Genomic DNA, 13,665 nt, shown 5'->3' on the forward strand with positions numbered 1-13,665 from the left:
TGGTGTGGTACTGGGATTGAACCTAGGGGCATTCTACCTTTGAGCTACACCCCTCTAGTCCTATTTTTTAGTTTTATCCTCCTATCAGCCTCCCAAATACTGGGATTATAGGGATGTGCCACCATGTCTGACTAGCCCCCTCTTTTTTTTTTATGGTACTGGGGAGTGAACCAAGGGGCATTCTACCTCTGAACTACACCTCCAGCCCTATTTTAATTTTATTTTGAAACAGGGTCTCACTAGGTTGATGAGAGTCTCAACTACTTGCTTAGGTTGTCCATAAACCTGGGATCCTCCTGTTTTAGCCTCCCAAATACTGGGATTACAGGCATGTGCCATCATGCCTGGTTTTGGCTAGCTCTTATTTATTTATTTATTTATTTATTTATTTATTTATTTATTTATTGTGGCACTAGGTATTGAACCCAGAGGCTTTCTTTTTTTTTTTTTTTTTTTTTTTTGTGGTACTGGGATTCCTGGAAGCCCTTCTACCTCTGGGCTACACTCCCAGACCTATTTTTACATTTTCATTTTGGAAACAGGGTCTCCTAAGCCAGCGCACGCGGCTGGCTTCGAACCTGCGCGATCCTCCTGTCTCTGCCTCCCAAGCGCGGGGATTACAAGCGTGCGCCACCACACCCGGCGTACCCAGAGGCTTTCTACCTCTAAGCTATACCCCCAGTCCTATTTTATTTTTATTTGTAAACAGGGTCTTGCGAGGTTAAAGGCAGTCTCACTATTTGCTGAGGATGTCATTGAACCTGGCAGTCCTTCCTCAGCTTCACAAGTCCTGAGGTTATATGCGCGGCTCATCATGCCCAGCCTTTCTATTTTATTTTGAGACAGGGTTTCACTAAGTTACCCCAGTTGGTTTCAAACTTGTGATCCTCCTGTCTGAGCCTCCTAAGTAGTTGGATTGTAGGTGTGTATCACTGTGCCCACTGGTAACCAAGTACTAACCAGACTTTCTCTTAATTATCTTGTTAGGTTTGCCAGAATGGTGGACAAGAATATTTATATCATTCAAGGTGAAATTAACATTGTGGTTGGGGCAATCAAACGAAATGCCCGATGGAGCACCCATACACCACTGGTAAGTGAGAATTGGCAGATAACCTGGTCACAGTAATAAAGCTCCCCAATCATAATGAGAGTAATAGGAATTCAGAGGCATTCTTGGTATCAAGGACACTTCTTTTTTTGGGGGGGGTACTGGGGGTGGAATCCATGGGTATTCTACCTTTGAGCTACACCCTCAGCCCTATTTTTTATTTTTTATTTTGAAACAGGGTCTCACTGAGTTGCAGAGGGCCTCACTAAGTAGCTGAGGCTGTCCGCGAACCGCGATCCTCCTGTCTCAGCCTCCTGAATGCTGGGATTACAAGTGTGCGCCACCACACCCGGCAGAACATTTCTTTTTAAATCCAATTTAGCATCAAATTTACAGACTCTCAAGCTGGGCATGGTGGCATATGCTTGTAGTCCCAGTTCTCGGGAAGCTGAGCCAGGAGGATCACAGATTCAGGGCTCCTTGTGAGGCCCTCTGCAACTTAGTGAGACCCTATTTCAAATAAAAGAAAAAAAATAGGGCTGGGGGGGTAGCTCGGAGGAAGAATGCCCCCTGGGTTATTTTATTTTATTTTATTTATTTTTTTTTTTTTTTGCGGGTCTGGGGATGGAACCCAGGGGCATTTGACCTCTGAGCTACACCCCCTGCCCTATTTTTTATTCTTTATTTTGAAACCGGGTCTCACTGAGTTGCAGAGGGCCTCACTAAGTAGCTGAGGCTGTCCACAAACCGTGATCCTCCGGTCTCAGCCTCCCGAATGCTGGGATTACAAGCGTGCGTCACCACGCCCGGCCCCCCTGGGTTATATCTTGAGTACTGAAAAAAAAAATTACAGACATGTCTTTTTTTCTGTGAGACCCTAATAACACCATTCTTATTTTAGCTCTTTGTTTATTTTTGCTTAATTTTTAATTTAGTGTGTGGTGTGTGTGTTACTATGGATTGAACTCAGGGGCATTCTACCTCTGAGCTACACCCCCTGCCCTATTTTTTATTCTTTATTTTGAAACCAGGTCTCACTGAGTTGCAGAGGGACTCACTAAGTAGCTGAGGCTGTCCTCGAACTGCGATCCTCCTGTCTCATCCTCCCAAATGCTGGGATTACAAGTGTGCACCACCATGCTCAGCTTCCTATTTTTTATTCTTTATTTTGAAAAAAGGTTTCATTGAGTTGCAGAGGATCTCACTAAATTGCTGAGGCTGGCTGTGAACCTGTGATCCTGTTTCAGCGTTCCAAGTACTGGGATTATAAACATGTGCTGCCATACCTGGCACTACTTTTTTGGAGGGGATATTGTGGATTGAACTCAGGGGACTTCTGCTTCTGACCTATACCCCTAACCCTCACTAATCGCTGAGGGCCTTCCTTAATTGCTGAGGTGGGCCTTGAACCTGTGATCCTCCTGTCTCAGCCTCCAAAGAACTGGGATTAGAGTTCTGTGCCATCATATCTGGCTTTTTTTTTTTTAGCTACTTTAATTAATTTTGTGTGTGTGCGTGGTACTGGGATTGAACCTAGGGGCATTCTACCTTTGAACTACACCCCTAGTCCTATTTTTAAATTTTATTTTGAAACTTGTTTGATGAGAGTTTCACTACTTATGAGCTTGTCCTCAAACCTGTGATCCTCTCATCTCTGTGTCCCAAGAACTGGGAGTACAGTATGTGTAAACCCAGATTTTTAAGCTATTTTTATAAATAACCTAAGCTAGTGCTTTGGGTTGCTTTAGTATGTCTAAAACGTCAGAAAGACTCCTTTCCTTTTTTTTTTTTTTTTTTTTTTTGTGGTAATGGGTACTGAGCCCAGGGGCATTTTACTTCTAAGCAACACCCCCAGCCCGATTTTATTTTTATTTTGAAACAGTATGTCACTAGATTGATGAAAGTCTTATTACTTGCTGAGGCTGTCCTTGAACCTGCAGTCATCCTATCTCAGCCTCCCAAGTACTAGGATTACAGACATGTGCCACCACGCCTGACTATGATTACGTTTTTATAATATTCACATGTTTAGTATTTTCTTTTTTTGTCTGTGTATGTGTGGTACTGGTACTATTTTCTTATTTAGCCCAGGGGCATTCTACCTCTGGGCTACACCCCCAGCCCTATTTTATTTCTTATTTTGAAATGGTCTCACTAAGTTGTGGAGGGCCTCACTAAGTTGCTGAAGCTGTGAACCTGCTGTTCTCCTGTCTCAGCCTGGAATTACAAGCATGCACCACCCTGCCCAGCTAAAAGATTCCTTCTTCCTTTTTTTTTTTAGGTCTGGGGATGGAACCCAGGGGCATTCGACCTCTGAGCTGCACCCTCTGCCCTGTTTTTATTTTTTATTTTGAAACAGGGTCTCACTAAGTTGCAGAGGACCTCACTAAGTAGCTGAGGCTGTCCATGAACTGCGAACCTCTCTGGTCGCAGCCTCCCGAATGCTGGGATTACAAGCCTGCATCATCACGCCTGGCAAGATTCCTTCTTCAAAGGCTTTCTATTAGTATTTTTCTAGGCTCTTTGCTGGCTTGGTTGATAAAAACATCATTTTTGGAAATGTGTGGTTCATTGGACGTTATCAGTTGTAATTAGCTACCAAATATATTAAGTTGTTGTTATTGTTATTGTTATTTATTTATTTATTTATTTATTTACTTATTTATTTAGTGGTCCTGGGGATCGAACCCAGGAGCCTCTACCTCCGGGCTACACTCCCGACCTATTTTATACTTTATTTGGAAAAAGGGTCTCACTAAGTTGCTGAGAGCCTCACTAAGTAGCTGAGGTTGGCTTCGAACCTGTGCGATCCTCCTGTCTCAGCCTCCCACATGCTGGCATTACAAGCGTGCGCCACCACGCCCAGCTTTGTTGTTGTTGTTGTATTTGTTGTGTGTGTAGTACTGGGGATGGAACCCAAAGGTCTTCTATCTCCATGCTATATCCCCAACCTATTTGATTTTTTATTTGGAAACAGAGTCTCACTAACTGAGGCTGGCTTTGAATCTGTGCAATCCTCCTGTCTCAGATTCCCATGTCCTGGGATTATAAGCGTGTGCCACCATGCCTGGCTTTGCTGTTGTTGTTACTATTATTGTTACTGTTACTGTTATTATTTTGTGTAGTACTGGGGATGGAACCCAAAGGTCTTCTATCTCCATTCTACATCCCCCAACGTATTTTATTTTTTATTTGGAAACAGAGTCTTGCTAATTTTTGCTGAGGGTGGCTCCAAACCTGTGATCCTCCTGTCTCAGCCTCCCAACTACTGGGATTTACAGGTATGTGCCACCATGCCTGGCTCCTATTAGTTTAATTATTGATACATAGAGTATGGCTTGGTGATGGTACACCTTACAGGGGGTTCATTAAATTTCCATATAAGAGAAGCCATATCTAGCTGAGCATTGTGTTGTACACCTGTAATCCAAGTACTTGGGAGACTGAGGAGGAACGCATGTTCTTGGACAGCCTTAGCAATGTTATGAAACTCTCAGCAACCCAGCAAGACCCTGTTTCAAGAACAAAAATAGATCCAGATGTGGTGGTGCACACTTGTAATCTCAGTACTTGGGAGGTTGAGACAGGAGGATTGCAGGTTTGAGGCCAGCCTCAGCAACTTAGTGAGGCCCCCTTCAACTTAGTGAAACCCTTTTTCTTTTCTTTTTCTTTTTTTTTTTTTTTTGGTGGTACTAGGGGTGGAACACAGAGGCTTTCTACCTCCGGGCTATACTCCCAGACCTATTTTATATTTTATTTGGAAACAGGGTCTCCTTAGTGAGACCCTGTTTCAAAATAAAGAATAAAAAATAGTGCTCAGGGTATAGCTTGGAGGTCGAATGCCCCTGGGTTCCATTCCCAGTACTCCAAAATAAATAATAAGTAAATAAATAAATAAATAAACAAACAAACAAACAAATGGCCAGATTTGGTGGCACAGACTTTTAATCCCAGCATTTATCCCATTGTGGTTTAATCGTGAGGGTAAGGGGGAAATATTTTAATTATTTAATTATTATTTATTATTTTTATTTATTATTTATTCTTTTTGTGGGTCTGGGGATGGAACCCAGGAGCATTCGACCTCCTGAGACAGGAGGATCTGGGTTTGTGGACAGCTTCCCCTACTTAGTGAGATCCTTTGGAACCCAGTGAGACTTTGTTTCAAAATAAAGAATAAAAAATAGGGCTGGGAGTGTAGCTCAGAGATAGAATGTCCCTGTGCTCCACCCCCAGTACCAAACAAACAAATAAATAAATAAATATTAAAAAATAAAAAGGGCTCGGTGGTATAGCTTGGAGGTGGAATATCTCTGGATTCAACCCACAGTACCACAAAAAGAAAAAAGAAAAAGAGAGAAGGCCATATCTTGCCAATCATGTGAGCATTAAACTTACCAGTTACAAAATTGGCGCTTATTTATTTTTTGTGGTATTGGGGATTGGCCCCACGGGAATTCTACTTCTGAGCTCCACTCCTGGCCCTATTTTATTTAGAAACAGGGTCTTGCTAAGTCGTTGAGTGCCTCACTAAATTGCTGAGCTTGGCCTTGAATTTGTGTTCCTCCTGTCTTAGCCTCCCAAGTACTGGGGTTGCGGACGTGGACCACCAATGTGTGGTATTAAAGTTGGCTGTTTGTTTTTGAGATTGGGGGTTGAACCAAAAAAAAAAAAAAGTCAGCTTTTGGAAGTAACAGACTAATACATATTAAAGGACCTGGAAATTTGTGGCTGGACTGTCACAGTGATGATACAGATTAGCACTTTAGAATTCACTATCTGGGCCGGGTGTGGTTAATCCCAGTACTTGGGAGGGTGAGACCGGAGGACTGCAAGTTCACATCGACTCCAGCTACTTAGAGAGACCTTGTTTGAAAATAAAAAATAGGGCTAGAGGTATAGCTCAGAGGACGCCCCTAGGTTCAGTCCCCAGCACCACAAGAAAAAAGGATTCACTATTTGGTTAAGCTCAGAATATTTGTATAAAATAAAAAATTAAGCAACAGGAAAATATGAACCATAGCTATGTTTTTTTTCCTCAGAAGGAAAACTTGCTGGGTTTTCTGGATGATTCAGATATAGAGCCCTTGCTCTATCCTTTATTTTCTTTTCCTCCTTTGCCCCAGTAATGATTTTTTAACCTTCGTATTCTACAGGATGAAGAAAGGGATCCTCTACTGCATAGCTTTAGTCATCTAAAGGAGGTTTTAAACAATATAACAGGTAAGCTTCCGTATCTGCATAGATTTACGTATCCTGATAACATATATGCATTTATTACAAGTATAAACACACTTTTCCTATACAGGACTGTATAGTAACTATTTCATGGACCATTTGCGACTGTGCGGTCAGCCCTGCCCTTGTCGCTGAAATGCAGCCAGCTGGGGGTAGTGGGCACCCTGTAATTCCAGTGTTTGGGAGGTTAAGACAGGAGGATCTCAGGTTTGAGGTCAACATTAACCACTTAATGAGAACTTCAGCAACTTAAAAGGGCTGGAGTGTAGCGTGGAGGTTGAATGCCCCTGAGTTCAATCCCTTGTACCAAAAAGAAAAAAGAAAAAAGAGCAATCATAGTTAATACATGAATGAATTAAGTAATTAATTAATTTATTTATTTGGTGGTACTGGGGTTCCTGGAAGCCCTTCTACCTCCGGGCTACACTCCCAGACCTATTTTTATATTTTTATTTGGAAACAGGGTCTCCTAAGCCAGCGCGCGGGGCTGGCTTCGAACCTGCGCGATCCTCCTGTTTCTGCCTCCCAAGCGCGGGGATGAGTGATATATATTTTAAAAAATTCTGCAAGCCAGGAGTGGTGGTACATGTCTTGGGAGGCTGAGACAGGAGGATTGCTATTAAAAATAAAATAACCCTGTGTCAAAATAAAATAGAATTAGGGGTGTGGCTTGGAGGTAGAATGCCCCTGGGTTCAATTCCCAGTACAAAAAAAAAAAAAAAAAAAAAAAAAACCTGCAAGCCAGTTTTGGCCCATCGTTATAGTTGCCAACCTTTGGTTTATTGCATGACTATCATTACCTTTATATAATAATTGCCTTAGCTGGGTGCGGTGGTGCACACTTGTAATCTGGCATATGGGAGGCTGAGACCAGAAGATTGCAGCTCACAGACAGCCTCAGCTACTTAGTGAGGCCCTCTGCAACTCAGTGAGAACCTTTTTCAAAATAAAGAATAAAGCCGGGCGCGGTGGCCCATGCTTGTAATCCCAGCATTCGGGAGGCTGAGACTGTAGGATCTTGGTTCGCGGACAGCCTCAGCTACTTAGTGAGGCCCTCTGCATCTTAGTGAGACCCTGTCTCAAAATAAAGAATAAAAAACAGGGCAAGGGGTATATCTCGGAGGTCAAATGCCCCTGGGTTTCATCCCCAAACCCGCAATAAATAAATAAATAAATAATAGGGCTGTGGTTATAGCTCAGAGATAGAATGCCCAGGGGTTCCAACCCCCGTACCACACACACAAATAATAATAATAATTGCTTTCATTATCTTTCAATTTTTCTATGTTCTCAGAATCTTTTATCCCTTTTTCCCAATTACCATAATTTTAATTATCTTTTTTTTTGTACTGGAGATTGGTTTTATTTATTTTTTATTTTTTTGTGGTACTGGGATGGAACCCAGGGCTTTTTCTGCCTCCGGGCTACACTCTCAGACCTATTTTATACTTTATTTGGAAACAGTCTCACTAAGTTGCTGAGAGCCTCACTAAGCAGATGAGGCTGGCTTTGAACCTATGTGACCCTCCTGCTCAGCCTCCCAAGCGCGGGGATTACAAGCGTGGCTACCACGGCCGGCTAGACTGGTTTTATTTAATTAACTAAACAATTTATTTTTTTGTGGTACTGGGGATGGAACCCATGGACATTCTGTCTTTAAGCTATACTCCCAGCCCTATTTTATTTTATTTTTTATCTTGGAACAGGGTCTCACTAAATTTTAGAGGGCCTCACTAAGTTGCTGAGACTTTAAACCTGCAATCCTCCTATCTCAGCCTCCCAAGCACTGGGATTGCAAGTGTGAGCCACCATGTGCGGCTCCGCTTTTATTTTATTGTTTTGAAACAGAGTCTTGCTGAGTTGTTGTTTCACTAAATTGCTGAAGCCAGTCTTGAACCTATGATCCTCTGATCTTAGCCTCTCAATATTGGCATTATAGGTGTGTGCTATCACACCTGGCTCATGATTACATACAGTCATTTATGTATATGTGTGTATGTATATATGTATGTATGTATGTATGTATGTAAGTATGTATTATGTATGTATTTATTTGCAATACTGGGGATTAAACCCAGGGGCATTTGACCTCCTGACTGTTTTTAATTCATTATTCTGAAACAGGGTCTCACTAGGTTGGGGAGGGCCTAAGTAGCTGAGGCTGGTCTCAAACCTGGAATCCTCCTGTTTCAGCCTTCCAAACACTGGGATTATAAGCATATGCCACCATGTGTGACTATGATTACCTTTATATAATACTCATATGTTTAGTATTTTCTTTTTTTGTGTGTGTATGTGTGTTACTGGTATTATTTTATTTCTTATTGAGCCCAAGAGCATTGTACCACTGAACTACACCCGCAGCCCTATTTCTTATTTTGAAACAAGATCTCACTAAGTTGCAGAGGGCCTCACTAAGTTGTTGAGGCTGGCTATGAACCTGCTGTTCTCCTGTCTTAGCCTCCGAAGTAGCCATTGCGCCTGGCTACATGTTTAATATTTTCAGTGTCATTAACATCACTTTCACCATTATTACACTTGTTAAGTTTTTACCCAGACTATGAGGGAGGCCTGGCAGGTGTTATCCCCTTTTTGTGAAAGAGAGTGAAGCCCAAAGAGGTGGCTTAAAGTGATTTATTTAATCCTTAGAGGTGGAGTCAAAACTAGAATCTACGTCTCTGATGCCTGGTTTAGTGCTCTTTCCCTGGTTCTATACATACAATTATAGGAAATCTACACGTGGAGTCCCTTAAAGGATGTTGTGTGTGTGTGTGTGTGTGTGTGTGTGTGCGCATTTTCATTTCAAGGGGGTAGATACTGACTATTTTCTGTGAGGGGGCCTTTTGGTGTAACCCTGGAATGATGTTATCTGATGACATATCCCACGCCATAACTCAAGAGTGTTTAGGCTTCTACAAAATAAACAAACAATAAACAAAATATTGTCTGTATTCATGAGAAACGTGAGAGAGGATCTAGAGAAAAATCCCTTTTTATTTTCCTGAAGGTGGAGTGAATTTATCTAGGGGTTCTCTGCATTCTTTCTGTAAAAGAGCTGTCCTGATAAAAGTACATTTCCTACCTACCATTCAGTTCAGATTTCATACGGGTTCCCTCCATCCTGACATGTCCCAAGATTTCACTTCAGATCAGAGACCTTGTGCTATATGATACAGTCCGAGACTTGTGGTCTCAAGACCATTTAAAAGATAACAGAGTCGAGTCTGCTGCCTCATTTTCTTATGTCCTTGGGTTACCAATTCAACAAGACAGTCTGCTGCTTGGAGTTAATGGGTTGAGGACCCAGTTCTGTCAGTGGGGCTAGGAATATAGCTGGCTGTTTCTGAGTTTCCTCCTGGAATGGCGAGGAAGGTAGTAATGTTTCCAAGGTCAGTAGCTGGAGTGGGTGTGGAAATGCTGCCTGCCGAGTTCACCTGCCTTAGTGAAAGCCAGAGTGAACCCAGATAGAGCATCTCCTGCTCAGATCGGGGGTGACCCACAGTGCTGGCTCCCAGGGGCAGGTTATGGGTCAGCTACCCCTGTGGTCTTGGACTCTGCAGTCCATGACCAATTTCTTGTTTCTTTTACAAAAACAAACAGTTTTTTTTCTGATTGGCAGTGTCAGGAGGACTGCTTTCCTGGAAGCCTGTCAATGGTGGGAGTCTGGGAAAAGGTTTTGAACTTGGAGAGAGAAACTGGTGGGATTGTGCCCATGCTATGTGACTGGTTATGGTATATCACTTAGATTGGAGGAGGGATGGCAGGAATTCTAGGATTTCTACCCATTTTAACTCATGAAAGTGACTTGACTTGGGCTTGCTTCCTTCTTTGCAAAGTCTTTTTTTTTTGCAATACTGGGAATGGAATCCAGGGGCATTCTACCAGTGAGCTACACCCCAGCCTTACTGTTTCTTTCTTTTCCTGTGTTTCTTCTTCCTTCCTTCCTTCCTTCCTTCCTTCCTTCCTTCCTTCCTTCCTTCCTTTTCTTGTGGTTCTGGGGATAGAACTCAGGGGCCCTCTATCTCGGGGCTACACTCCCAGACCTATTTTAATTTATTTATTTATTTATTTATTTATTTATTTATTTATTTATGGGTCTGGAGATGGAACCCAGATGTATTTGACCTCCAAGCTATACCCCCTGCCCTATTTTTTATTCTTTATTTTTGAAACAAGATCTCACTAAGTTGCAGAGGGCCTTACTAGCTGAGGCTGTCTACGAACCGCGATCCTCCAGTCTCAGCCTCCCAAATGCTGGGATTACAAGCGTGCGCCACCACGCCTGGCTGACCTATTTTATATTTTTGTTTGGAAACACGGTCTCAGTTACTGAGAGCCTCACTAAGTAGCTGAGGCTGGCTTCGAACCTGTGTGATCCTCCTTGTCTCAGCCTCCCAAATGCTGGGATTACAAGTGTGCACCATCACACCTAGCTAAAGTAATAGAATATTCTAATTTCAAATCTGAAAAGAAACTTGCACTTGAAAGGAAAAGGATGTCAAAAAAAATTTGCATGCTGTTACTTTCGATAAAATTGTAGCTTACCACCAGTGAGAGAAACTGGGATTGCTTCCCTCATTTGGTCTTTAAGTCCTCTTAGGAATTCTTTTAGGAGTTTATTCTGAAGGAGTTTGGTTGCCAGAGCCATAGGGAGTACAAATTTCTTTGGAGTGGCAAAAATGTTCTAGAATTAGATAGTAATGATGGTTGTACAACTTTGTTAATATATAAGAAACTATTGAGTGTATATTTGTGTGTGTGTGTGTGTGTGTGTGTGTGTGTGTGTACTGGGGATTGAACCCAGGGGCATTTTACCTCTGAGCTACTACATCCCCAGCCCTATTTTTTTTATTCATCATTTTAAAATAGAGTCTCATTAAGTTGTGGAGGGCCTCACTAAGTAACTGATGTTGGTCACAAAACTGCAACCCTCCTGTCTCAGCCTCCCAAGTACTGGGATTACAAATGTGCACCCCCATGCCTGGCTTGAATTGTATATTGTAGGGGTAAATTTTATGGTATGCTGATTATAGTTAATTTTTTTTGTTTAATTTTTTTGTTTTTTCTTAAAGTGACAGGTTTTTGCTATGTTGTCCAAGGCTGGTCTCAAAACTTTTGGGTTCAGGTGATTCTCCTGTCCCAGCCTCCTGAATAGCTGGACTACAGGCAGGTGTCATTGCCCCAGCTTTATAGTTCAGTTCTCTTAAAAAAGCAAATGTAAGCTGCAAAAGTAATGGGTTCACGGTTCTTTCTCGGTGCTCAGCACTCTGGAGGGAAGCTTTCGAGAGTAGTCGCCACTGTGCTTTGGACCCATTGCCCAGCAAAGGCAGCACAAGGCTCTGCTCAGCCTCCTTGGCCCAGTTTGTCCTTTTATGTCTCTCTCATTAACTCAAGGAAGCACATGGCTTTTATATTTAAATTTATTCAAGCTGTAATCTTTGACATTTGAGTTAGCTTTTAGTACAGTTTTGCATTTATAGTAATATATATTATGTATTTTCTCTATCCCCAAAGAATCCGTTTTAATCTTTTCCGGATGCAAATTTCAGGCTGTCTTGTCCCATCTCCCCTCTCTTGCTCTCTTTCCCCTCCCCCCACGGAGTGTGTTTGATCAGGTGTGGCAGGAATATCCACTGTCAAGCTGCGCCCTTTATATTAGTCAATATTATCCTTTTCCCCCCTCCCTGTCTGTCTGCCCCTTTGGGCTTTCCCAGTTGATTTATAATTTTGGAATTCTCATCGGAGTCTGTAATACAGTTTGTTCATTATTTAACCAAAACCTGTTTAATGAGCAGAGCGAGGCAATGTAAATGTTAGGCATGTTGCAGTGATGTACCTTTGTGCTTCTCAGAGCGGGTGGGTAGTTAACTCTGTGCTGCCTGCAGGGCTGGGGTGTCCTGAGCTTAGGGGCACAAGGGCCACTGCTTCTCCTTTATATCTGCCCAAGCTCTGCCATGGGTTTAGATTCCAAAGATATATTTCCTTTTTTGCAATCTTGTGGGACCTAGCGTATTGGAGTTGTGTTCAGTCTCACAACTAGACCCTGTGGTAGGATCTGTGGCATGGAATAGGGACATGGAAGGGAAAGTCAATTATCTGGATATTCGATACTGCTCTTGGTTTTAGCCTGAAAAGAGTAGATAGTTTAGAAGAATGATTCTAACATAGTCTGTGGTCTGTGGTCAATTTGTTCTCAGACTAGATAAGTCCTTGCAAGGCTTAATACCTTTTAATCATTTTTCCCCCCCTGGTACTGGGGATTGAACCCAGGGGCATTCTACCTCTGAACTACACCCTCAACCCTATTTTTTATTCTTTATATTTTGAAACAAGTCCTCACTAAGTTGTGGAGGGTCCCACTAAGTAGCTGAGGCTGGCCTCGGACTGCCATCCTCCTGTCTCAGCCTTCCAAGTACTGAGGTTAGAAGCATGCGCCACCATGTCTGTTTTTTTTTTTTATTTTTATTCAGTATTACAAAGTGAGCTTTGGCCAGTTGTGATTTATGGTGATTGGCTGTGGTCATTTGCTTCCAAATTTAGGCTGCCTTTTTCCTAAATATATATTTTTTTATTTTTTGGTGGCACTGGGGATTGAATCCAGGGGCATTCTACCTCTGAACTACATCCTTATTCCTATTATTTAATTTTTATTTTGAAACGGGGGCTTACTAAGTTGATGAGTCTCACTACTTGCTAAAGCTGTCATTGAACCTGCAATCAATCCTTCTGTCTCGGTCTCCCGAGTACTGGGATTACAGGCATGTACCAGCATGTCTGGCTTGTCTCAAATATTTTTCCTTAGAACTTTACAAAGATTTTTTATCTAGCAAATTTTTGTTTTGCAGCAAAAAGAGAACAAAGTATCATAATTAAAATCTCTTGCGGGTTGTGATGGGGATGTAACTCAATTGAATTCTTGCCTAGCAGGCAGATGACCATGAGTTTGAATCCCAGCACGCTCATGTGCACGTGCATGTGCACACCCCCACCCCCTCTCCCTCTCTTTCTCTTATGGGATCACCTCTAAATGACATTAGAGCCTTCAAGGTCAGGCTTGCAGAAGACTCCCTGGTCACATGGGTGTGTGCATGTGTCTTGTCTATGTATGTGTGTGTGCTTGGGGGGAGTGCTTGAGGAGTTTGCCCTTGGAGAGTCTCAGGCCTTTTTTTTTTTTTTTTTTTTTTTGGTGGTACTGGGGTTCCTGGAAGCCCTCCTTCCTCCGGGCTACACTCCCAGACCTATTTTATATTTTTGAAACAGGGTCTCTTACGCCAGCACGGCTGGCTTCGAACCTGCGCGATCCTCCTGTCTCCGCCTCCCAAGCATGGGGATTACAAGCGTGCGCCACCACGCCCGGCAGTCTCAGGCCTTTTTAA

At 42.5% G+C, this 13,665-nt stretch overlaps 1 protein-coding gene across 14 annotated transcripts in view; it reads left to right on the forward strand.

Annotated features, from left to right (window-relative positions):
* Positions 1-991: 991 nt before the first annotated feature.
* GBF1 (golgi brefeldin A resistant guanine nucleotide exchange factor 1) overlaps positions 992-13,665 on the forward strand; it is a gene marked incomplete at both ends in the record, with an annotated part of 135,712 nt that continues 123,038 nt past the window's right edge. For 13 of the 14 annotated variants that reach the window (XM_080695392.1, XM_080695398.1, XM_080695399.1 and 10 more), the window contains 2 exons: positions 998-1,093; positions 6,208-6,274. In XM_080695392.1, the coding sequence (XP_080551518.1) occupies positions 998-1,093; positions 6,208-6,274 (163 nt within the window). Of the gene's footprint in view, positions 1,094-6,207; positions 6,275-13,665 lie in introns of all 14 variants that reach the window. The other variant, XM_080695397.1, reaches the window with a different exon arrangement.

Source organism: Muscardinus avellanarius (genome assembly GCF_963383645.1).
Source record: "Muscardinus avellanarius genome assembly, chromosome: 4".
Taxonomy (NCBI): domain Eukaryota; kingdom Metazoa; phylum Chordata; class Mammalia; order Rodentia; family Gliridae; genus Muscardinus; species Muscardinus avellanarius.